Source organism: Drosophila willistoni, assembly GCF_018902025.1.
Source record: "Drosophila willistoni isolate 14030-0811.24 chromosome 2L unlocalized genomic scaffold, UCI_dwil_1.1 Seg72.1, whole genome shotgun sequence".
Taxonomy (NCBI): domain Eukaryota; kingdom Metazoa; phylum Arthropoda; class Insecta; order Diptera; family Drosophilidae; genus Drosophila; species Drosophila willistoni.
The window spans coordinates 847,884-872,753 of NW_025814049.1; the positions used below are offsets into that span (position 1 = coordinate 847,884).

At 36.6% G+C, this 24,870-nt stretch overlaps 8 protein-coding genes across 13 annotated transcripts; 2 read left to right on the forward strand and 6 right to left on the reverse strand.

Annotated features, from left to right (window-relative positions):
• Nucleotides 1–981: 981 nt before the first annotated feature.
• LOC26529693 lies at nt 982–1,674 on the reverse strand. The gene has a single exon (XM_023175047.2). It carries the CDS (start codon nt 1,649–1,651, stop codon nt 1,061–1,063), a length of 591 nt encoding a protein of 196 aa, XP_023030815.2. The 5' UTR covers nt 1,652–1,674; the 3' UTR covers nt 982–1,060.
• Nucleotides 1,675–3,445: 1,771 nt separating this feature from the next.
• Nucleotides 3,446–4,497, reverse strand: LOC6637872. Its single transcript, XM_002061001.4, has 2 exons — nt 4,109–4,497; nt 3,446–4,050 (listed from the first exon to the last, which is right to left on the reverse strand). The coding sequence occupies exons 1-2, from the start codon at nt 4,441–4,443 to the stop codon at nt 3,711–3,713; spliced, it is 675 nt and encodes a 224-aa protein (XP_002061037.1). The 5' UTR covers nt 4,444–4,497; the 3' UTR covers nt 3,446–3,710.
• A 2,316-nt stretch (nt 4,498–6,813) lies between these two features.
• LOC6637871 lies at nt 6,814–7,299 on the reverse strand. Its single transcript, XM_002061000.4, has 2 exons — nt 7,210–7,299; nt 6,814–7,148 (listed from the first exon to the last, which is right to left on the reverse strand). The coding sequence occupies exons 1-2, from the start codon at nt 7,255–7,257 to the stop codon at nt 6,834–6,836; spliced, it is 363 nt and encodes a 120-aa protein (XP_002061036.2). The 5' UTR covers nt 7,258–7,299; the 3' UTR covers nt 6,814–6,833.
• Nucleotides 7,300–8,083: 784 nt separating this feature from the next.
• On the reverse strand, nt 8,084–8,605 carry LOC26529490. The gene is made up of 2 exons (XM_015179360.3): nt 8,521–8,605; nt 8,084–8,458 (listed from the first exon to the last, which is right to left on the reverse strand). The coding sequence occupies exons 1-2, from the start codon at nt 8,566–8,568 to the stop codon at nt 8,144–8,146; spliced, it is 363 nt and encodes a 120-aa protein (XP_015034846.1). The 5' UTR covers nt 8,569–8,605; the 3' UTR covers nt 8,084–8,143.
• A 2,360-nt stretch (nt 8,606–10,965) lies between these two features.
• LOC6637865 (kinesin-like protein unc-104) lies at nt 10,966–21,480 on the reverse strand. Of its 6 annotated transcripts, none has more exons than XM_023174959.2 (25): nt 21,381–21,480; nt 21,236–21,318; nt 20,932–21,171; nt 20,688–20,872; nt 20,367–20,622; nt 20,021–20,184; nt 19,822–19,961; nt 18,790–18,909; nt 17,941–18,723; nt 17,710–17,876; nt 17,448–17,641; nt 16,877–17,089; nt 16,213–16,622; nt 15,970–16,147; nt 15,810–15,900; nt 15,454–15,750; nt 15,032–15,394; nt 14,771–14,960; nt 14,237–14,629; nt 14,059–14,173; nt 12,284–12,310; nt 11,989–12,178; nt 11,778–11,914; nt 11,611–11,712; nt 10,966–11,543 (listed from the first exon to the last, which is right to left on the reverse strand). In XM_023174959.2, the coding sequence occupies exons 1-25, from the start codon at nt 21,478–21,480 to the stop codon at nt 11,447–11,449; spliced, it is 5,235 nt and encodes a 1,744-aa protein (XP_023030727.1). In that variant the 3' UTR covers nt 10,966–11,446. The 6 variants fall into 6 exon arrangements, with proteins under 6 accessions (XP_023030727.1, XP_023030737.1, XP_023030735.1 ...); XM_023174969.2 differs by lacking the exon at nt 16,877–17,089 and adding an exon at nt 19,589–19,630 and having other exon boundaries at nt 14,780–14,960; XM_023174967.2 differs by lacking the exon at nt 16,877–17,089 and adding an exon at nt 19,589–19,630.
• Nucleotides 12,478–12,956, forward strand: LOC111518412. The gene has a single exon (XM_023174985.2). It carries the CDS (start codon nt 12,519–12,521, stop codon nt 12,906–12,908), a length of 390 nt encoding a protein of 129 aa, XP_023030753.2. The 5' UTR covers nt 12,478–12,518; the 3' UTR covers nt 12,909–12,956.
• LOC6637866 lies at nt 13,109–14,231 on the forward strand. The gene has a single exon (XM_002060999.4). It carries the CDS (start codon nt 13,382–13,384, stop codon nt 13,886–13,888), a length of 507 nt encoding a protein of 168 aa, XP_002061035.3. The 5' UTR covers nt 13,109–13,381; the 3' UTR covers nt 13,889–14,231.
• LOC26530243 (mastermind-like domain-containing protein 1) lies at nt 21,478–23,948 on the reverse strand. The gene is made up of 3 exons (XM_015179376.3): nt 23,667–23,948; nt 22,456–22,738; nt 21,478–21,539 (listed from the first exon to the last, which is right to left on the reverse strand). The coding sequence occupies exon 1, from the start codon at nt 23,945–23,947 to the stop codon at nt 23,717–23,719; it is 231 nt and encodes a 76-aa protein (XP_015034862.1). The 5' UTR covers nt 23,948; the 3' UTR covers nt 21,478–21,539; nt 22,456–22,738; nt 23,667–23,716.
• Nucleotides 23,949–24,870: the final 922 nt, after the last annotated feature.

Sequence of the window (24,870 nt, forward strand, 5' to 3'; positions counted from 1 at the left end):
TTGCCAATTGGGCACTGCATCCTCCTTCCAAATTTCGTGAGGGAATCTTTGTTGCAACATCATCAAACTGAAACCAAACATTGACGTGCTGGCTTCAGAATCGATTAAACTCAGCATGGCCAGCATGGTAATGGTCATGAAGAGAAATAATAGGAAAATAGTACTGCTTGGTGAGTGCAAAAACACTGAGAACTTCCAAAGCACTAAGATTTAAGGTTTTTTTGCATAGCAAAGAGTTAGTTAAATCACTGAAATTAAATCCTTGGGGCTAAAATATATAGTATTGCGATCTTAGGGAAATTTGGCTTATTTTAAGTGACTAAAAATAGGCCTGATCAAGCCACTGCAAACACATCGAAATACATAATAAGATAATACCATTTGCACAGAGGAAAAATGAATTTGGTCCATAATAGATAGTATTCTGCTTTTTATACACTCTCAAAAGCATAAATAAATTGAAAAAAGTTCTCCAAGTGTTGTCTACTTTTAAGGGGTGGCTCAAGGCCAGCAAAAACAGCAGCTAATGAAAATTGAATTATATGCTTAATATAAAAGTTCTCCGTATATTATATGTTACAATTTTTCCGTCAGACATCTGGCAGAAATGCTTTCCAAGTAATTTGCATTTTGTTACAGTCTGTCTGTCGTTTTGCCTTTAACTTGTTTTAAATATTTTGTTTACGCTTCTTATATTCTCAGTATGTACTTTTTTTTACGGCTACAATTTGCATTTTATTAAGCATTTAAGTGTGCCAAGAACAAGCATGAATCTTTTCATTCTATGAGCTTCATCTAATGGCATGAGTTTTGCGAAATGTTTAAAAAATGTAAATTCCTTTAAAAGACTCAATACAAATTCAATACAAAAATTATAAATAGCCGCTTCAAATAGTCATATATGAAGCATCCTACAATAAACACCTACAAACAGTCTTACCTTAGAGAATCTATAAATATCTATACATAATGCCTATTGCATCCGTTATGACAACTTTAATATAGCATTTTACCCTATGGTTGCATGTTAAAATAATATAAATAATATAAATATTTGCATTTATCTACCGCGGAAATAATGTTGGGCAATTGGGGCAAATAATTTTACCGCTTGGCCTAGCGTATTTTTGGCATTTCCTATGGCAACATCAGGACTTATATCGTTATTCATAAAAGGTTTCACCACATCATCTATCATTTTGTTAGCGAGTCGTTTTGCAGCCAGTTGTAATAGATAAGATGCAAAAATTTTACGTTTTCCAGCATTTTTACCCTCAAGGACTAATTCAGGCAAATTTGGATTCAGATTTAGCCCATCATTGCCATTAGAATTGGAGGCCCCTGAAGATTTAGTCGTGGAAGTCGTGGTCAATAATTTATCCATAGTAAATGGATATTCCTCTTGGGACTCTTCGATGGTGCAACGTGACAGTTTGCGGCATTGTCCATTGTTCAAAACTATGAAGGCTGTCCTACAACCACATCCATTCTGACAGTGATATATACACTGGACACGATCACTTCGGCAATTTTTCTTGCAGTAATGATGACAGTCCATGAATGTCCGTCCATGACACGGTACATTTTCCATGGCGTGCGCCAAGCATTTTACACAAAGGAAAAATAGAACTAAAACAGCAAACAACGACATAATCACTCGACAGCCACGCGGTCAAAAACAAAATATACAAATTTTCAAAACGTGGCATTTTTACTATGAGTGAAACAAATGTATCCAAATCAAATTGATTTAGAAGCAGTTTTTTATAAACAGCAACAAAGTGAATTTGGATGGCAAAAACATATGTTTAACTAGGTTAAAAACGTCCATAGGAATTTAATTTCATAATTCAAACCCAAATGCAAAGGTATCATTAAAAATCGGTATATACCATTAAGAAGAATTTTTTGGTAAAAGAAGAGATTGCAATCAAAAATCGAAAAAAGTAATTAAGTCGTCTCGCCGAGTTTGTTGAATTTTAATTTAATACACGAAATGAATATATGTATGTATATACATATATAAAATTCTTTCTATTTTTTTACTCTACTCACCAACCTAATTACTCCTATCATTCACATAGTTTTAGTCCGATTTTAATAGACATTACAGTACAAACTCAATATGCCAAAATTGGTATTTTAATATTCAACAAGAAAAACATTTGACTAACTCTATGGGTGAAAGGGGGCGTGGCTAAAACTTCAAATAAACTTGCTTACACCAGTCTTTGTAATGAATTGGGTGAATCTAACTCGGGCAGTTTTGGACTTGGCCAGTGATGCTAATCAAGAACATATATGTATACCTACTTTATGAAATCGGCAACCAAACAGCAGATCAATTTTATAATACCCTCTCTAAAAAAAAATTAAATGTACATATGTATCGTTTATATCCACACAATTTATTTAAGATGTTCCAGTATTTTTATTGTTTTTTGAATTGTGCCGGCTAATAATTAACCAAGAATAATTAAAGTGTTTCGCTTTTAATTGGTGGCAGTATAAATTCGCGCAGATTTAGTTATTCTTTCCCATTTGAATTCTCCTCATTGCTGTCATCGACCGTACAGTGGTGCAGCTTGCGGCGCTGCCCATTGTAAAAGTCGATTTGCATCCGCAGCCATTCTCGCAATGATATGTACACCTGACCCTATCTTCTGGAGAATTCTTTCTACAGAAGTGATGGCAATCCAGGAAATTTCTCCCATGGCCTGGTAAAATTTCCATTGCCAGAGTCAGGTATAACTCATTTGGGAAAAACAGAGCAGCAAACAGCAACTTTCTCCATTGATGGGACCATTGGGCAAAATGAAAATAATTATGTACTTTAAAACTTTACATTTAAATAAAATTGATAAAGACAAATGTTTCACTTATTTCTACCTAATGGAACAATTTCAGATGTTTAAGTCAGTCTTATATACCTAGACTTTAAATTATAATTAAGTTCTATACATATTCTATTTAGTTATACTAATTATACAATTTAGTTGGTTTAATGCTAAAGTATTTGCTAAGTAAAATTAAGTTTTTGAAACGGTTTATAATGTAATTATGTGTGGCAATTAACATTTTAATTATGAACAGGCCGTAAATAATTCATTTTTAAATATACTAATTATAATTTCAATTCAATCCATATCTGTAACAGATTTGATCGATTCATTCGAAGGAGATTGAAGATTTTCTTTCCTGATTCGTTACGAAGCACCATGAGTCTTAATTTTTGATACACTTAACACGGTCGCTTGGGGTTTTTTTGTTGCAATACTGGAGACAGTCCAAGAAAGTGCATTCGTGGCAGGGTGCATTTTCCATGGCCAGCGTCAAAGGAAAATTAAAGCAAGAAGAACGGCGACTTCATCAATCGACAGCCATTCACATTAATGATACTTTCTAAGAATAATAATAATATTAAAAATGAAATAACAGTTCATTGTCTATTAATTAATTAGTTTTCATCATTTATTTTTGCATAATCGAAAATTTTCCTATTATAAATTTCGTCAAAATTCCATTTATGATGAAACAATCTACGAAATTTCATTTCCCCCACTAGAGCCTATCACTGCGACTGCCTAACAGGCTCAAATTGGCCAAGAAATCAGTTCTTGTGCCTTGAGGAACACACTATAGCAGATTCGGTTCTGCCAATTTGCAGTTTTCCGATTTTCAATTTATAACCGTCGGTAATGCGAATGCATTTAAACCAAGTCCCTAGGTGGAGGGCCTCGAGGACGCAATACGCTCTCGAGAAGATTGGGTCCTGGCTGGTTTTTGGGACGTGGCGTCGGCGTTAGGGAACGTGTATGTGGGGCAGCCTCATCCTTTTTATGAACTGCCGATGTTGCCGCACGGCGCTGACGAATTTTCTCCTCCATTTTACTTGGCACCATAAAACAATTGGATTCCTTGTACACGGGCTTGCGGCGATCATTCCAGGGGAAGCTCCAAACAATGGGCGTAAAGTCACGTCGCCATGGCTTGCGAGGCTTAAACCAACAGTCACACGTCCAATCCTCTTCGCCTGGAGCATCATCATCGCTGTCAAAATAGACATATCAGCACTTGACAATCAATTATAAAATCACTGTCAACTTACCCCCGAACATAGACTCTAACATAACGTGAGGATTTGCGAAACAATTGCAGGGCCTCGTTAAAGGTCATCTCCAAGGCTGGCACATCATTGATCTGAGTTATCTCATCACCGACTCGCATGCCAGCACGCTTTGCTAGACCTGTAGCCGATACACTGACAATGGTCAGGGGTTCATCCTGATCACTTCCGCCGGATACCTCCATGCCCCACATGGCGTCATAGAAGCTCATGATTCGCCTATCCGTCTCCAAGGTGTATGTCATCTGGAGCTCATATTCGACATTGTCGAAAGCCTCCGAATCATATTTGGGCACCCGAATCTTTGAATCAAACATTGTCTTGATCTCAACAGTGGGCACACAACAATACACACACACACACGGTGCTAAACGGATAACGATCACTTAAGTTATGTGGCGTTGGAGGCATTCGATGAATGCTTTTATAGACGACAGCAACAATTGGCAAATCTTCTTGTGCGTTTTGGCCAATGTCATTGCCAATGGGCGATAATGCGCCAAATACAGTCAGACCCATTTAGAATGAACTGTCTCAAATATTTAATTCACATTGAGCAATCCAATTGAATTTTCACAGTAGATCGATCAATCTATCAATCAATCGTTTGATTTGCATTTAATTGTTTGCTATTTTTAGTGGCTGTGATTTTTTTCGGGGACTAACGAAGCTTCCGTCACTCGATGGCCCCACAAACAAAAACAAAAACCCATTTTGGTCATTGAAAGTGGAGCCGCCACGGCAAAAGAATCAATTCCCATTAACCACTGAGCCATCATGTGCTAACAACGTCATGTTGTTGTTTTTGTTGTCCAAACGATTTCATTTCACTGACCTCAATTATAGTTGCCGCCGTTGGAGACCTGTAAACCTACAGCTTCTGCTATTGAATTATTCATTTCTCTAGTCCCAGAAACCACAGCAGCAGCAACAACTACAACAACAAAAGCCTAAATAATGCCATTGTGGTCAGCGTTGGTAAAATGCATCACCTTTAGCACAAGCATTATCATTATAAACAGGTCTTGATTTGCCTCTCCCCATACCTCATACGTCCTGTCATCCATATCTTTAGTTTACCCTCTCTATTGTAAAATTCTTTGTCTAAGTTTCTACTTGTAAAAAACAATGCCTTAAATTTTAGACTTACAAATTGTACGCCGATTAAAAGTCTTTACTATTGCAAACAAAGACAAAATCTTGTTAATAATCTTAAATAATAATAATAATCGCAAGCAATCGCTAGTCCTAACTAGCTCGTCCTTTTATCTAGCAATTCTCCAGGAACCGCCACTTTACCCACGCATCTTAAACCTTTATTTAATTGTCGAAGTCCCAATTGAAGATTTCCTCCAAAAACTAAATTTGTCATCGTACTTAGAAGTTTCAAATAAATAAGTCGATAAAAATCGACCTAAAAAATTACAACGCAAAAAACCATTTTGAAACGGCTTGCAGAAAAATCAATACACAATTCCGAAAATGGCCTTGAAAATATAAATCTGCAGACCCAATTAACGTTATCGTGATGTTGTTTCAGTACCATTGCAAATTGCATTACCTTCTATGTCAACACTGAATCACTTGGCAACAAAACTCTATTCTCTACCAATCATCTTTTTGACATAGTAATCAAACCTCAATTTAAAAAAAAACCAGAGGGCCGGGGCTAACTTCGACCGCGTCAAAGTTTGTATACCCTTGCAACTTTTTTGGTAACTTTTTCCTTACCTATAGCCATCAAAGTGGAAAAACGTTTAAGCTAAAAGGGCTAATGTTTCCGAAAGAACGGCCTACAATCTTAGCATAGAAAATAACAAAGATATTGATCAAAGTCACTGTTTTCCACCGATCGTTCCTATGGGAGCTATATGATATAGTTACCCGATCTTGATCAAATTTGGCATAGTCGTATGTGTAATTAACTCACCAATATTAAATTTCACGACAATAGCTCAGAAAATAAGGAAGTTATTGAGAAAAGTCACTGTTTGTGACTTTGCCATTTGTATGGGAGCTATATGATATAGTGATCCGAACCGGCTGAATCCGAGATATACAACGCCTGCAGTACATACAAGCCTACATACAAAATTTCAGCTCTTTAGCTCTTACGGTCTAGGAGGAGTTTGCGTTGATCCAGACGGACGGAACTCGTCGCGTCGTGCTGATCAAGAATATATATACTTTATATGGTCGGAGATGCTTCCTTCTATGCGTTGCACACTTTTGACCAAAATTAATATACCCTTTTGCAAGGGTATAAAAAAACATTAAAGTTAGGCATGCAAATATGTTTTGTATAGAATCTTAGATCGTTTACAGAACAATAATAATATACGATTTATTTCACACTAAATTTTCAAATAAAAATTATATATGTGTATTCAAATTACATAAATTAAAATTTACAATTTCGCAAATTCTATAAATTAAGTATTTCCTCATTATTCATAATCCTTTTGATTTAATAAAAACTGTCAAACAGCTTGGCGAGAATTCAAAAGCTTTCATTGATTACTGGAATTTCTATACTAATTTCTTTTGTAGTCCATATGGAGAGATTGCCGATTATCTTATTGTTAGATTTGTAAGATTGTGTTATTTAATAAATTCAACTTGGATATATGTATAGTATGAGTAGTATATAACTATAGCCATTTGAAAAACAATTTGAAAACATCATCTGATCAGTCAGTTGTATTTATTAGTTTATACATTTGGCTGCAATAAATTTAGTGACATGCGGAGCTACCACCTTTTTAACCTCAGAAAGTGCAGACATAACGCACGATGGGTTTGCAATTGATTTTTGGACAAGACTGCCGATCAACAAGAACACATCTGTCTCATCGAGCGATTTGGTTTTTGTGGCCTTGAAACCAGTGCAGCCTATGAATTTCTTAGCAATTGGTGGAGCGGAGGTCAAGCCAGCACCACCGGCTATTGCGAGAATTTCAGCGCATTGAACAGCTTTCTCCAAGTTAAAAGACAAGGCCATATCCATCATTGGGCCTAGAAGCTTAAATTAAAAGATGTCAGTTAATGTGATAAATCGAAGTTGGTTTATTTAAAACACTTACAACTAAGCAGCATAGAAAAATTGCTGGGGTGTTTCTTGAGGTCTGCATTTTATCTCGGTTTCCGATTCACTAATGATAGGTGAGAAGAAAAGACTTTTATTTATATGGACAATGACCAAATGTATAAAAGCCATGAAATTATAAACCCGGAAACCAGGTTCACAAATTTCCGTGCTAAACATTTAATTTACTTTGTAGTATACTATAGCGTATAAATTCAAAAGCTAAAATCATTAATTTATGATATGTTCCAGTTACGGTTGTAAATTGTTTTGAAACTATTATTATTATACAAATTACTAAAGTCCTTGGTATATGAGTAATCGAATTGGCCCAGGCAACTGAGCAAAGGTCACCTTAGCAACCCAACCACTTGATTAAAATTTCACAAAAAAAAAACAATTCTAGATCTTTCGGAGCTTTGAAATTTTGAAAATTCAGTTTGGAACTACTTCAACCGACATTTGGTTGAAATCGAAAATAGTGCAAAGTTTCCAACTATTTCCTTTACTGATAATAATCCTAATAAAAATAACAATTATTAATACGTAGATTGATAACAATTTTGGCCAGAGGTTAATAAAGGATTAACTGACAATCATTTTGCTTCAATTTTCCATGCAAAAATATTATAAAAACCATTTTCAGACCGTGAATTAGACATATTTAAATTGTATAAAGTCAAGCCTAATTGGGATTAAAAATTTACACAATTATTCTCAAATTGTTTAATTTAGTTAATCTCTATTATTTACTATTGTCTTTCCAAGAAAAAGTTTGCGGATTTTCTTCAATGTTTCAGATACAATCATTTTTAGTTCGAATAACCTAAGCCAACTAACGTTGAAACATTATCTTAAAAAAAACACAATAATTTAATTTATGTACTTGAAAGAAATTGGAAAATATCATCTGCTCAGGCAGGTGTCTTTATTTAAACAAAGCACTTGGCGTTAAAGAAGTTTTCGACATGCTTATTCAACACGTTTCGGGTCTCAAGAAGTGAAGACATCACGCAATTTGGTTTAGCAATCGCTGCTTTCAAAAAGTCACCGATCAGCAAGAACAATTCCTTTTGATCGGCTACCTTTGGTTTAGCGGCCTTGAAACCAGAGCAGGTTACCAATTTCTTAATAATGGGTGGAGCGGTGCTTAAATAAGCTGCAGTGCCTGCTGCAACAACTTCAGCGCACTTAGCAGCTCTGGCCAAATCAAGAGAATGAGCCACATCCATCATTGGTCCCAGAAGCTTTAAATAAAGACTAGGGGTCAAATTGATTTATAATAAATAGAACCATTAAAAATACTTACAACAATGCAGCCAAGAAGAAGGGCTATGGTGGTCTTTGAGGATTGCATTTTAGCTCGATTTATGATCCACTAATGATAAGTCAAAAAGAAATGAGTTCTATTTATATGCAAAATGACCGACAAAAATTTAAGATGATTGCGTAAAACCATTAAAATTAAAGTCATCTACAACTAATGGGATAAGAGATGCTCCAAGAATCTAATTTACTTTACCCCACAAGCGTATAATTCCAGATCGTTCTACAATTTAAGACAGGTTCCAGTTACGGCTGAAAACTAAATTCTTAATATTTCATAGCAATTAGATTTACTTTAAATTACATAATTGAAAATGTTTCAGATTGGAACTCGGTTAAATAGACTTCATGAAATGTCCTGAACCGGTAAATGCTGCATCCAATCACTTCTCTGTGGTATCGTTGTCAGTAGGTCCATTAGCTAAGTTTAACCTAAGTCAAATTAAGATTTGACTAAGATCCCAAACACGATTACTTCATATAGATATTTTATTTTATGTAAAGCCGTTTTATTTTATATAGTTTCTTTAATAGTATATAATTTCGATTATACAAGTACATACACATAGCATAGGTTTTTTGATCGCCTTTTCTCTATAGATTATGCCTTCTTGCTCTCCTTTCATTTAAACCCAATGCCGAGAATCGATTTTACATGCTGATTAAACTCTTTTTGGTTTATTCTCAATTTTAGCGAGCGATTTGATTTTTATGATTTGCTTTACTTTGGGTCTCATTATCTTCTTCGACACATTATTATTTATATATGCATATATAGGTTCCATATAGAATTTCAAACGTATTTTGTAATCACTAGATATCTAGCATTACATATATCTTTGCTTTGCGGAGTATATGTTTATGTGTGCATGTGTATGTGTGTCTTTTTGTGTGTGCATTTCAATTTGTTGGCTTTGCATACAATTTGAATGGCCAAATAAGTTTTACAAATACGATACATACATATATTTATATAGATAATATGTCTCGTATAGATTATGATTATTTAGTAATTACAATTCTCTAATATTTTACAATTTGAAAATTAATTCAATAGTTTAACAAATGTTTACATTTTTGCTACAAAAACTCAAAACTCATATTAACCAATCTTCATTCTAGTTCAACTTAACTACACTGAACGATGATCGAACAATCACTTAACCTTTATGTGTTCATCGCGTTGAACACAAAGGAAAACAATTGACTCATCAATCAATCAATCAATCAATCAACCAATCAATAGGCCTGCAAATATTCTGCACTAGTGATCCTTGGTGGGTGGAATGGTCACTAAGGCTTTCCGTAGACTTTTCTCTATACTTTTTCTTGTAAGCTCGTGCCATATTTGAAAGCAAAATGCAAAATGAATGCGTTTAAATTTATGTATGTATATAAATATCAGTAGTATATAGCATTTTTAAATAGTTATTCTTATTTTGAGTGTGTGTGTGTGTGTGTGTGTGTATTTGGGTTTAGAGACTCCAATACACATTGTGAATAGTTATTGCATTGTGAGCGCATTGCATTTTGTTTGCTTGATTTTAAAAGTTTTTTTTGGTTTTTTTTTTTTGGAAATGTACAGTTATCAAAACTACAATTAGGTTTTTCTATATGTTCATCTTTGTTTTTTTATTATCATTATTATTCAAATTTTTTGCTTTAAGCTTTTGCAGGTGGTTCAGTGTGTGTGTGTGTGTGAGAGAAAGAATAGATTATACCGATTATAATAATCGACAGGGAGAGAAGCGATTAACTGGGAAAGCTTTTAAGCAGTCAACACTTTGAATTTCGATTATATCATTCTTTGATCATTGTTCGATAAACTTTTGTGTGTAAAATAATTTCTTGTAAGTATTACTAACAAATTGTCATTATCCATTTATATAGAGATTACGCAAAATTCTCTGCTGAGCTACATCCTATATACTGTACGGTTTGTTTTTTATTTTTTGGTTTTTTTCTTGTTAACACACATATATATCTCAGTTTTATTATATTAGATGTTATTTTTTTTTCTTCTTGTCGTGGAATTTTATCAAGTATTATTCGAAAAATTTGTGTATAAACAGCAAATATATAGGTTTTATACAATAATTGTTTTCATACATATATGATCATCATTTATTTATCAATATATATATATATATTCATATATGTATATAGATTGAGTTCTTCATATAGGGTTGCTCCTTTAAAATGCATATATATGTATATAAGTGTTTTGCTTGTTTCTGTCTGTTTATTTTAAGCATTAATTGTTGTCTTTCTTTTATAAATCAAATGGCATCAACATAATATCACTTTCAAAATATAAAAATCAAAAACTAAATATCAATAAATATTGTTTAAACTAATTTCACATAATCTATACAATTCATATATGTAAACAAATAATAAATCAAAGCTATTTACAAATATATGCCTGTTATTGTTTATATATATTTCTATATGTGTCCATGGTATATATGTTTTGGACAATTTTGTAAAGTAGGTCAGCAAATCTATTTTCAATTCTAGTTTCTCGCAAAACCTACTTTTTCTTGTGGCTGCCAACAAAATAGTAATTATAATAATATTTTAATAATAATAATAATAATAACATATTAATAAAATGTATAATAAACACGTTGCACTACTTAAAAATTACGTACGTTTGCATTTTGTGTTTTCTTTCTTTTCTTTTTTCGAAATTTCTATTGTTTTTATTGTTATACTCTTTATGTAATCTCCGATGGAATCCAGTTTCAATCTGCTGTTGTAGTTGCCAGCTGCTGTTCTTGACGTGGACATGGATGCAAACGTTGACGTTGAATCGCCCACAAACGGCGCCTGGCCAAACTCAGACGCTGCAGCCAGCCATAGCCTTCGTCTCAGTAAACCAAAACGGATTCCATCGTAATTGTATCTCATTTATTCGCATTGTTTGGATTGGTTGCACTGGTGGCTTGAATCTGTGAAGCTGTCTGGGAAGCCGGCTCCAAAGTACGACGAGCCAGACGCGATCTGAAATATATAATGGTATTGATTTAAGTCTTTGACTCTCTCTCTTATCGCCTTTCATTGATCTTACTTGATCTGTCCAGCCAATAGAGGATTTATGGCATAAAGCCAATCGTGTACTTCCTTGTTACCCAAAGTCTGCAGCAAATAGCCACGATGTTTAGTAACCACACTGAAAGGAAACAAAAGAAAATTTGTAAAATACATAGACTCAGTCGAGGAAGAGCATCAATCCACCTGAATGTGTTGGGTATTTTAACCATGGCAGCTTGATCCTCACTGCATTCCACTTGGGCAGTGCCCAAATTAAGAACTGCCCGTTCAACAGGATCCTTTTCCGAGCGATAGATAAACACATAAGGACGTCGCACAATCTAAAACAGAAACAAAATAAAGTAATAACATTAAATGCATGCTTATAATTACAGCTTAATTTAGAAATACTTACCACCCAACGCTTCTTCCAACCGGAACCACCATGCTCGAGCACATTCAATAGACCCTTACGTGCCACCACAGGACTAACGCGAATCTCCTCAAGCTCTGGCACATACAAACGCAATGGAAGAGCTGGTTGAGTAGCGGGAGCTGGAGCCTCCCATCCATTGGGCGCATCGGCGCGATCCGGTGAACATAATCTAAGTGCAAAAAGTTTATTTACAAATCAATTTACCCGAAACGAATCAAAAAATTAATAAACTTTGTGGTTCCAATGGGTTTTGGATAGACAAAAGAAAACTAACCTGCGTCGAATTACAAATTTGTTGTTTCTAATTGTGTAAAAAAGGAAACCAAAAGAAAAATAACCAGAAAGAAATTATAGGAAAGTTGTTTTTGAGTTTGGAGAGTTATTAAGAAAGAAAAAACAGCTGTTTGTTTGTTGGAATGTGAGTAGTAGTAAAGGTTTTAAGTTTTTTTTTTTGCCAATGAATGAATGATTGTGATTGGGTTGAGCTTCAGTTGATTGTTTATTGCACAATGAAGAAGTTGTCGCGGCATTTGTGTCTAACAGTGCTCACAGTGGTGATGTCGATGAGAATGATGGAGGGAGGTGCCCTTACCGAAGATCGAAAAGAAGATCACATTATACATCATCTAACAGATCCTGACCCGCAAAGGCATAACTATATATGGAATCCATTCCCCGGCTTTTGTGGCCCCAATGCCACAAGGGTAACTTGCGGTGGTGTCTGCCCAGAAACTTGCCAATATAAGTCACTAAACTGTCTCAGTTATTGCGGAGTGCCATGTAAATGCAAAAGAGGTTATATATTTGATGAGCTCAGCTTGCAGTGTATCTTGCGTAGCGACTGTCCGACCCATTTGGGACCACAGAAAATAGTCGGCACTCATCGTGTGTTTCAGTAAAGTCTAATCTATGTAAATACATACATACATATTCTATAGAACATTCAAGATCTGTGTTTTTTTTTTCTTTCGTTAAGACGTTGACAGAGGTAAGACTAATTGGCATTTCACACAACGTTCAAGTGAAATCGGTAAACTTTTCTATTTCAAAATCACCAAAGATTGCAATGGGATGCATACGGATGAAATTTATTTCACTCTTTCTGCTAACCAGTACTTTTCTTGAGCTGCATGGAGCATATAATCCATTTGGCACAACAAATGAAGGTCAATTTACTTGGGGTAGAATCAAGAGATCCCATACTAAAGTCACTGACGATCTTTTCCAAAAATCAACGACTACTGAAGGCTACATCGATCAAGGAGCTACGATAACAAAAACTACAGATTCCTCAGTAACACACATAACTAAGACAGAAACAGAAGACTACACACCAGTGTCACATACTGAAGCACACTATGAGAGTAATGAGATGCCTACGAGAACTCATTTTATTCCTTTTCCCGAAATGAGAAAATCATATCAGTCGAGTTTCACAGTGAATCCATTAGCTAACAGTAATATAACACTCGTTCATCCATTGGATGCACTTCACGATTCCTCTGAATTCCATAAGCAGCCATTTGGCAAAGGCGTAGACAAGGAAGACTATATGGACATGATCACATTGGCAACAACTACGCGAAGTTCGGGGTCCCCGAATGAAAGTGTAAACAGAAAACCACTTGCCGAAAAGGACTTGTTGCGACATCCTTTTGTGTTTGGCTGTTGTCACAATTCCACGTATGTGGGTTGTGCCGGTGTCTGCCCGGAGACTTGTCAGTATCGCTCAAAATACTGTATGCCCCTATGTGGTCCACCGTGTCGATGTAAACGTGGTTATGTCTATAATATAGATGCCAAGGCCTGCACCCTACGCACTGATTGTCCCAAGGGCATAGTGCAAAGTCGAAATGGAGTGTACAGGGTGTTTCTTTGACAGCTGTGCGTTTGTGTTTGTATGTGTGAGTTAGTGTGATGTGTGCCTATATATGTATGTTGTGTATATGTTATACATATAATAAACTGAGAAAGCAAGATGGATGGATGAGGAAAAGCTGGTTGAGGGAAGCGGGAGCTTATGGATAAACAATATGTATTCCTACTCACTCCATTGAGTTGCTGGAAATGCAGCTAACGGTCATGTCGGCGCAACCTTCATCACTTGGCGATACATCGGATTGGGTCTGTGAATCGCTGGGTTGATCACTCTTATTGTAGCGTCCTATAGAAAGAGACAAAAATGTATTGATCATCTCAATAAACCTCTGCGTATATATTGACGTACCTTGTACCAATTTCAAACATTTAAGCATGAGATCCTGCTCACGCTGGTTGTACTCTCGCTCTGGGACAATTTGTTGCGGATCTTTGACAGGAGTCTGCGGCGATTGTGGTATGACCATGTGCACGGGCGATGTAGCTGCCCGGGCAGCCAAATTGCAAACATCCTTTTCGGTTTTTGTGGTTGGATTTGGATTGGTGTCCATACCCAGGCGCTCACGTAGCAACAACAAATGACGCATTCGTCCTACTTCCTCCAGACGTGTCAATTTTTCCAATTCCCATTGATGATCGAATATTAAGGAATCTCCACGTGGGCGCCAGCCATGAAGATTCTCTTCACCACGTACATATGTGGAGCTCGTATCTAAAACGCGGCGTTGGCGTCGTTGAACACCTGATAAAAGAAAAGAAGGTACAGAAATACAGAAAATCAGATCAAATAGAAAAAGGGACAAGAGAGCTTAGGCGATTCGGCAAATAGTCTCATGCCTTAGCTGAATAAAGCACAGATTACATCTACAATGAGAATTGCTACCTGGACTACCTGCTTCAGATGCTCTACGCAGCGACAGCTCATATACACCGGAGAGGCGATTTGCTTCCGGATTGCGATACTGTCCTGAGAATAAATGTTTCAACGATCGTGGACCAGTGCGTGCATCACGTCCATATATAACCATGCTAAGATCTTTGGTAATAATCGCTGGACGTGCGCAATTTTCCAACTAAACAAAAATAAAGTATGGTGGAAATTGAGTAACACATACATAAGATTGTTCATTCTATTGGGGATTACCTCCAAATATGCGCTAAGCGTTATGTAAATAGTTTCACCACCTTGAGAGACACGATTCAGAAGAGCCGAATTATGCAAACTCGAGTCCCAAGCCGCCTCAAATCTATAGAAGGAACGATCATCGCCGGGCACCTCCAAAACCTCGCCAGGGAACAGACCCAATGACAAGACGCAAGCATCTTCATCTTGCTCATCCGATGATTCGGGAGTATTGCGTATGCGACCTACCACCAATTCATTAATATCCTTCCATTTAACCTCTGGAGTGGGTTCGTGTACAATTGTTATGCGAATCCGACGCTGTATGCCCTGATGCAACAGGAAAAGCCCACGGCAAGGTAAATCGTCGCTGTGTTCAACCACCTGGAATGGGTCTTAATTGTAATTCCTGTGCTTATGACTGCAAATTTATTTCAGCATACCGATGGTACATATTCACCATTGGGGGCCAGCTCACAGATCTCGAACCACACCAAGACATCATGCTTCGCCAAGACCGTTGAGGATGGCGGACAGGGCAACGGTCCAAATTTGGGACTGCGCACTGGCTGACTTATTGGTATGCTTGGTGGCAACATGCGCCTTGGTGGTGGACGAGAGACAAAGTCCTGTTTAGCATCCTTGTGCAAGGGATGTGTCTGATAATGGCCAAATATCTTGAACATTATTGGCTGTGTCTTCAAGTATTCAATAAATGACTTGGTCACGGGTACAGTTATCTAACAAAAACATTTCCATTTACAATCATTTAAATGTTTAAAACAATGTCAATACTCACATTTTGGACGTGATAGAAGCCCAAGGGAGCTCCAGAAGCCGAGTTCTTTACCGGCTCTGTAGAGAAGGCTTCCTCATGACGATGCAAGAAACTGTAATGAAATATTATTTGGCATAAGTTCTTGGGAGAAAAAAATATCCTATCCTGCTCTGATACTCACTTGAACTGACAGAAAATATCAGCATATTCAGCTCCGATGCCAGTTGCTTGGAGAACTGTTACACGGAATGTAAACTCTTTGCCCACCTGCAAATGTTCGCCTGGCTCCTCGGTGTTTTCGTGACATTCCGAAGCGGAATTGGAATCAATGCCACGTCCCGAATCAGCATCTTCAAGTTCTAATAGCACATAAAAGGGTTTCGTAAATCACAAGTATTTGATTTTAACTTAAAATTGGCATTACCCTCAAGTTTGCTATCGATTCCACCATTTTCAATGTAACGCTGAACATCGTCCTTTTCGTTAAGAGCTCGATACTTGGGCTTGGCGTCATCTTCGTTGAAAATGAGACGAGCTGATTGCTTGACTCCGTTGTTGAAATCAATCGACTCTTCATCTAAAACAGGTTGCACTGCAATTCTAAGATAACCCCGAACATCACCACGTTCATTGACAATGGCCACCTTATGGACCAAGGGAACGGGATAGAGCAGATTGCTCAAATAGATGAAAGAGCGTCCAACCATTCGGAACCAGGGAAAACGATCGTAGAATGGATCCCCTCCGGTAAGACTCTCCACATTGTAGTCGGGAGATGTGGGACTTAGCTCCGCCTCATTATGGTACATTTCGCGCATTAACTCTAGACGTTGTCTGCAAATAATTAAATGTTTCGTATGTTAATTTTTAATAGCGATGAGTTGGAGGAAAACTATTTAGCGTAGGTGCTGATATATGGTGGTTAGAGAAAGCAGAATAGCATTATCATTATGGATAGAGCAAAGCCATGCAACTACAACTAAGGACATGTATAGACACACTATATAAATATATATAGAGGTTTATATATACACAGATTTCGCTAATTTTATACAAATGAAAGAAACCTCTCTCATTAAAAAGCAAACCTAGAGGGTATTAGATTGGCCAATGTCAAACGTGATGATGGCGTTGGCTGCGGCTGTTCCACCTGCAGAGACACCACCTGCTGCGGTTCAGTCAATAATCCAACATATCCAGTCCGCCCTCCGTCCGTCATCTCAATGCTGGACGTATCGAATAGCATGGATGATGGTGGACTTTCAACATTGTACACCTGTCGCATCAGTTCGAGGCGATAGCTTTATGGAGAAGGTCAAAACGATCGAGATGGATCAGGAGAAGGAGGAGTTTGAGGATATAGGTTTTGAGGTGAGAGAACCGAAAAAGTACAAATCAACATTTGATCTAAGCCCAACTAATAGCATTTGTTCTTCTTGTGGCTATGTAAATGGCGATGAGAGTTGATTGTAGGCGTAAATGGTGGCGGTGATATCTTCGCTAGGCATTTGTTTTGATATAGAGAGAGAAACTACAACCACCATGCACGTTACCAGAGAAACCGAAAAGAAAACTATCTCAAATCATATACAAGTGCAGCAAAAGAATGAATGTGTGAAAAGAAGAAGAACTACACTTAACCATAGCATGGAATCTTACCGTAGCTTTTCTAGGGACCAGTAGTGAGTAGCTCCGTTCTTGGTATCAGTTACTTCAACAGCTACCAAGGTTTTCGATACTGGTGGGGCTCCAAATTCATCCTCTTGCTGCTGTAGAGGTAATACACTGGAGGCTAACTCTGGTGGTAAGGGTGAGTACAGGGTATCTGTCAAAAGGGTAAACTGGAATTGCACCTGAAATAATAAATAGAAAATGAAATTAATACGAGTCTAATAAGAGAGAAAGGCAAACAGTGGGTTACCTTCTTTTTTAGCTCCACAGATATAGCATTGGCTTCTTTAAGGAATATAGCATTTCCCCAAAGATCATCGCGTAGGGATGTGAACTGATGATAGCGCCACTTACGGAAAGCCCAGGCAGCCAAACCTGCCTCACGTGCCGACCAGCAGGACTCATACATCGGATTGGCTATAATACAAAAAAAAAACATTAAATTTAAATTCGGAAACAACTTTTCGATCATTTTACTTACTGTAGACATCCTCCTCCTGATGGAAATCTTCTGGCGAGTAGCTACTATACATGGACATGGTCATCGATTGTTCCTCCACTTGCTTCTGCAAAGCATCTATGCGTGCCTCATAGGTCTTGCGTTGCTCCTCAAATTGTTGATCCGCTTGCAATTTCTCACGCTTATATTGCTCTTCCAAGTTATCCAAACGCTTCTTCATCTCGGCCTTGAGATCAATGCCCTGCTTTTCAAGTAACTCGCATTGGGCAAAATTCCAATCCACCTGTTGGGTGTCAGCTTTCTCCTCATTCTCATTCTCTGCCTCATTTTCGGTAATCTTTTCACGCAATTCGCGTGCCTGTTCGGGATTGGTGAAACGGAATACATGATTCTTACCCAGAATCACACGTGAGCCGGTCTTTAAAACTTCAGGTTCGACCAATTTGCGTCCATTAACGTAAATAATGGCATCCTTGTGGGGTAAAAGTGTAACCATACTGTTACGATTCTCAAAGGTGCAATGTTCTTTTAATATATGCGAGCCCGACAATTGAATATCCTGTGGCACATTTGCCTCATGGGTACCCAAACGAGTGAGTCCATCTTTAATGTAATACAACAAACATTCCGATAGATTGGGATCCTCATTGAGATTAACCAAATGTGGTGTCTTCTTGGGCGAGAATACTCCAACCGTAATGCCATCCTCTTTGACAGCCACGCCCATTTCGGCAAAAACAGCCTCACGTTGCAGGCGTATCTCCTCGGTGCGTTTAAGTTTCTCCTCCCAAGTCTCATTGAGTTCTATGAATAGAAATTGCATGCCATTTAATTAATTGATTCGAATCAGAGAGTTTAGGTTTAGCTTACCAGCAATGAGCTTCTCACTGGCCTGCAGCTGATCCACAGCCATCTCTGTAGTCGATCCATTACGATTGCGTGCCTTGGTGGGGGATGATTTAATTACCGACGATTTGGTAATCTCATCCTCTGTAAAAGTGATTACAAACGTGTGGGTTTTCAATTCAAACAAATTAAATGAGAAATATAAAGCGTGCGATGGTTATTTATTTATATATATATAAATATTGAATGTAGAAATTATTTATTCGAGTATATGGAACAAAGCAATTTGCCAATTGGGTGTAGTTTTCAACTAGGGTACAAAAAATCCGTTTACATAACTCTGGCATGTCTGAAGGCAGCTGCTGTGATCCAGACTGCAAGGAGTATGTGCCTGCACTTTGTGTACTTTTGTTTTTTTTTTTTTTTTGAGAACAATTGGGCAACATAAAATGTATTGTATATATATATATTACGATCAGAGACAACAGAGGAAGACAGGATGGACTATGTATACCCATCCACTGTCCCTTTTTTGGCCTGACAAACAAAATGCAACAGAAATAGGACTCAATTTTTGTTTTGGTGATTATCATAAGAATACGAATATAAATTTGTCCTAAAGCGAAGAGAAGTTCACACACACGAACACATATGCTGGTATATAGTATATATTTTGGCTGTGGTTAATTCTACGATATACGTTTAAACGTATATTTGACATATTTATACATAAATTATATTGAGAGTAATTATGTTTGATATTAATTTGCAAGTGAAGCCATAGTTAGCGCAGAATGAAAAATATCCTTAGCTATTTACTTACTATTCGCATCACGCTTCTCACACACCACTTTGCCATCGGGTCCTAAACGAAATGAGGATTTTGTTTTTGTTTTGTTTTCGAGGGACTTTATACTCTTTAGTTAAACAACTAAATCTAATAACTAACTTAAGTTCAAGTTTTCAAGTGTGGCAGTTAATTTTGTGTGTATGTTAGTCGTATGTTTTATGTTTAGCTTATGAAATAGTCTGAAAATTTCAATTTCATTAACTTACCTTCCTGCACTTCAATGCCCTCGGCCTTGAGCAAATCGCGTAGTTTTTGGATTTCTTCTTTAAGTTCACGTATAAGTTTAGCATTGGCATCTTCATTAACCACAGCCTTGCACACAATTTGCTTGGCTCGATCCGCATAGCTGGAAATGGAGATTTTCGTCATGAAGTCCTCTCATTCATTGGTTAGACTTTAACTTACCGCAAAGTGCTAAGAGTTTCATCGTAGTTAATATCTGCTGGCGATATAGCTGCTATCATTGCAGTCTTGGAATTACCACCAAGATTCTCACGCAATAACCAAGTCAAGGCCGAATCACGATATGGTATAAAATCGGCCTTCTTAGCGTTCTTTTTCTTAGAAGCCTTGAAAAAAAAATTTACAAATTTGTTATTAAAATTTAGCTAAAGTCAGATGGATGGTGGGGCCTTGGCTAATTACTTACAGACTGTTTATTAGCAATAAGTTAGCAGTTAGCAGCATAGAAAAATCACAATTAATTTAAATTTCGTTTGTTTAGCGAGTACTTTCTAGATACACCACTTACCACTTCGGCTAGAGCTGAAATGACTTTGCCCAAGGTTGTCAATGATTTATTAATGTTGGCTCCTTCCTTCAAGCGTGTACCCTTTGCGCCAGTCGAATCGGCTCGCTCAGAACCAGCCAAATCCACAAGACTTATCTTCGATACCTTCTCAGTGATTAAATCTGTCATAGCATCATGACGACGTTGTGTAAAGAATATGGTAAAGACTGCATGAGATCGAGAGCTAGTCTCATTCATATTGGTGGCTGCCACAGTTCTACAAGTAAAGTATGAACAAAGTAAATCTTTTGGAATTGATTTTAATTTGAAATTCTTACGAACCTCGCCTTGTTACCCTCATCGATGAGATCGTGTATGTCCTGATAATCGGTGACTGCCAGTTTTGACAAATCCTCTACATAGGGACCCAAAAGTGGATGCTCTCGAACCCTTAAATTACCTTTATTCTTGGGATTCAGCAGATCCCTGACACGTTCGCAATAAATTTCCATATAGGAGACTTCAACCTGAAAAGTGGAAAAGGAGTTGATTAAAATTCAGAATTATCGAGATTATTAAAACTTACCGAATACTTGAGATCATCGGTTTCCGTGTCCTGTATACGACCGAAAAGATCTTTACATATCATGGGTATAATGCCCTCTTGCTGCTCCTCTTGTCTGCCCATCATGGTGTAGGATTTTCCAGCACCAGTCTGGCCATAGGCAAAAATGCAAACATTATAGCCATCAAACGAATGTTGCAGCATCTCCTCGCCAATGTCCTTGTAGACCATTGATTGTGTAGAGAAATCCAAGTCGCGTGGCTAAAAATCAACATGGAGAATTATTAATATTTCATTTTTCACATTGCATCACTTGCACACTTACATCATGAGACCAGTAGGAATAGTCGAAATTAAAGCGTTTCACCGAATCACTGGTATTGGGTGGAACTTTTGGATTGGTAATGGCTGCAAATATAAATGATGAAATAAATGAAATATTAAATACAGGTTCGTATATATTTTCTTACCCGTTGTAGCCCCGGTCATCTCGATGATGCATTTCGATTCTCTGGCTATTTCGCGCGAGTTAAAGGGGCGCACACGCACCGCAACTTTAACCGACGACATGTTGGCTGGACTGGATTACGCTGAGCTGGGGGAATTGAGTTGTCTTAGGTTGCGTTTAACTGGAATAAGAGTACAAACAAATGGGCTTATTAATATCAAAGTCATGTGGTTCATAAATAAATCGCATAACTGCCGGCTTCAAATTTATAATTGCCGCGACTGTAACTTTTTATGGTATATAAGGATAAGTATGTGTTTTGTGTATGTATTTGGTTTATGGCCTGTGAGTCATACAGTTCTTTCAGGGAATATACACATACACAAATACCAAGTATTTATGTAAAAACATATACAAATACATATATGTTGACGCATAATGAACTTAGGATGGCTGTATAAAACGTATGTCGGCAATTCTTGAAAACAAAATTGTCTAAGTCCAAAAGTGTAGCATACTTTTCAGAGTTAAAGTAGAACTAAGTAAATTTTACGAGAAAACCATTTCGCAGAACGACACAGAATTCTTAAATACTTAGTAATAAACTAAAACATATAAATAAAATATATATAAAATGTATTTTAAAAACAAAAAGTCAAGTAAGTTTTCCTGTTCAGTTAATTTATTTTGAGCTCGAATTGAAACGGTAAGGACTTTAACAAATAAAAATATAAATATAACGTCCAACTAAAAAAAAACCTTTGAGAATTCTATGAAGAATTTCAAAAAATTATAAAAAACAAAATGTTTAAAATTAAAAAAAAAAAACTTTTATTGAATTTAGTGTTAGGCAAATAGTTTTCATATAACCGTCATAAGCACACACACACACACACAGTCATAAACACACACGCACACAAATAGTTCCAAAACAGTTCCAATAAAAAGCGCAGCCGACTGTCGGCCCCACGAATGAGTCATCAGCAGAAAAGCAAAGCAAATTCACACTACCCACCCTTTAGATACGAAAGACTTTAAATATGTACAACTATTTAAGTATGTATTGTTATATTTGATATAGTTAATGTTCCATTTACCTTTTGGAAAAAGCCAAACTAAATTTCGGCTTAAATTTTGATGTCTTTAGGATTAATATCCTTTGAGTTGTTCATATTACGATGAATTATCCAATTCGATTTTCTTCACTTATTTTTATTCAATTTAATCAAAGTCACTTATTTTATTGAGGCTTATGTTTTTATTTTTGTAAATTTTTTTGAGAATTTAAACGGAGTTTTTACACATTTTTCTCGAATCTTTCACATCGCAGCCAAGTCACACTCACGTGAAAATTCTTTTAGTCAACGTTACAGTTGTGGCCTAAAATATTGATAACACATTTTATTCTATAACTTCCAAGATTTTGAAATGCGCAGCTGTAAGGATATCTTCCATGCTCTCTCTTTACGTCTCTCTCTCTCTCTCTCTCTCTCTCTCTCTCTCTCTTTCTCTCCCTCTCTGTCATTTGATATTTCTCTCTTTCTCTCTCTGTTTACCTGGCAAAATACTTTTGTTTATATTTTTTGGTAAAAGCATAAATGCAACAGCCTGCAAATATAATAATAACTTTTGGGTGGGTAAAAAAGTCTACACAAGAAGAAATATGCGCAGAAGCCTTCGAAAGTGAAAGACAGTAGAGATAAAGGCAGCATAACAGCTGGAGAAACAAAGAGAAAGAGAAAAAGAGAGAAGTGTCATGGAGAAGAAACTAAAATATGCAAAATAAAATTGTTATGTTATTATGCTTGATTCGATGTAAAGTGACACACATTTTGGACTGATGAAAAAGAGGACAAATCTGACTCCAGATCTTGCGGGGACTATCAAAAGAAGGAAAAACCTTCACATAACCATTAGACTACATATCCTTCACATTTCAATCACACCATCGCACTCTCTCACACATATCCTTCGCCTGGGTCGTCTTGACCTTTATTAATAAATTTTCATATAGCCTTTGCCATGGACAAAGAAAATTTCTACACACTCTCTCTACACCCACATCACTTGATATGTATATATAGTACACACTGTTCTCGAGGCTACTGTATGTGCGAAAAAAGGACAAAAATAGGAAAATAATAATAAATTTATGATTAATAATTTTGAAAATTATATAAACGAAAGTAAAATTAAATGAAATAAAAGAAGACGAATTTTGAAATGTTTTTTAATGCGAATTGTATGAAAACTTTTTTTTTTTTTGTTTTTTGCAAAATATTTTCTACTTGTTTTTTAAAGCATTTACCAATTATTTTGTATTATTAAAATTATTTTTATCATTATTAATAAATCAACTCAAAGGGATTTTGGTTTAAAAAACATTTGTGGTTGTTGTTGTTGCTGTAGTCGATAGTCCTCTTGCTGTTGTTGTTCTTGCTGTTGGTCCTGCTGTTCTTGTGTATAATTGAAGACCAGAATAAATGTATCCAACATGGATCTCTTTGAAGTCGTGGCCAATATAATGGAAAGCACCAAAATTGTTGTTAACAATAAGGCGAAAAACAATAAATAACCAAATGCACACATTCGTGCGAATTGAATTTAGATTTTATCCTTTTTATTTATTTTTCCTTTTCTTCTTTTGGTATCTACATGGAGTTTTGACTTTTGTGTATAACAACGTATTGGGGAAAATTCTTTAGCACTTGCTTTGTATTGGAAGCATAAATTTTAAATTGGATTTATATTTAAAATATTTATATAATCCTTTACTTTGCTGCGTGTTTTTAATAGATTTTTTTGCAATTTTTTTTCTTTTTTCTTGGCTTAAAGCTTTTAGGTTTTCTGCACAAAATCGATGACCAGGCCAAGAGATGGGCCCGAATAATATAAAAAAAAAACAAACGCGCACGTCTAGAGACCAAAACGAACTGCACAGTGACAAGTTGAGTCGAGGCCCAAGCCAGGATAACCAGCCCTCAATTGAGACGCATGCGCCCCAAAACAAATTGTGGCAAAAGGGGCAAAGAGAGACAAGTGGCAGAGTGGTTGAAAATACACAAGAGGCCAGGAAGGGGAATGGAAATATTTCATAAATTTCATAAAGAACTTTTAGCGCACAATAACATTAATAATAATCATAACAGCACCCTTCCTCGCTCTCTCGCTTTCTTCCCCTCACTCGCACTCTCTTTCTCTCTAAGGAATTTCTTTTGATTAGAAAGCAGGTGATGAGACATTATTTTTGGCCGCCACTGTTTACCATTTGATCTGAGATTATGAACAATTTCGCTGCCGGCATAGTAGCAAACGTCTGCGCCTCGAATGACGTAAAATGAAATTTCTATTGATTTCTCGTTCACAGTCAAGACCCTACGTCGTTCTTCTCCTCCAGCCGTGGCAACTTGACGCAGGACTTCTAAGGCTTTTAAGCTTTTTATGTTCTATCCGGTAGTTTCATTTGTTTGCAACGTAATTACATTGACATTGAAATTCAACGTCGAGCATGG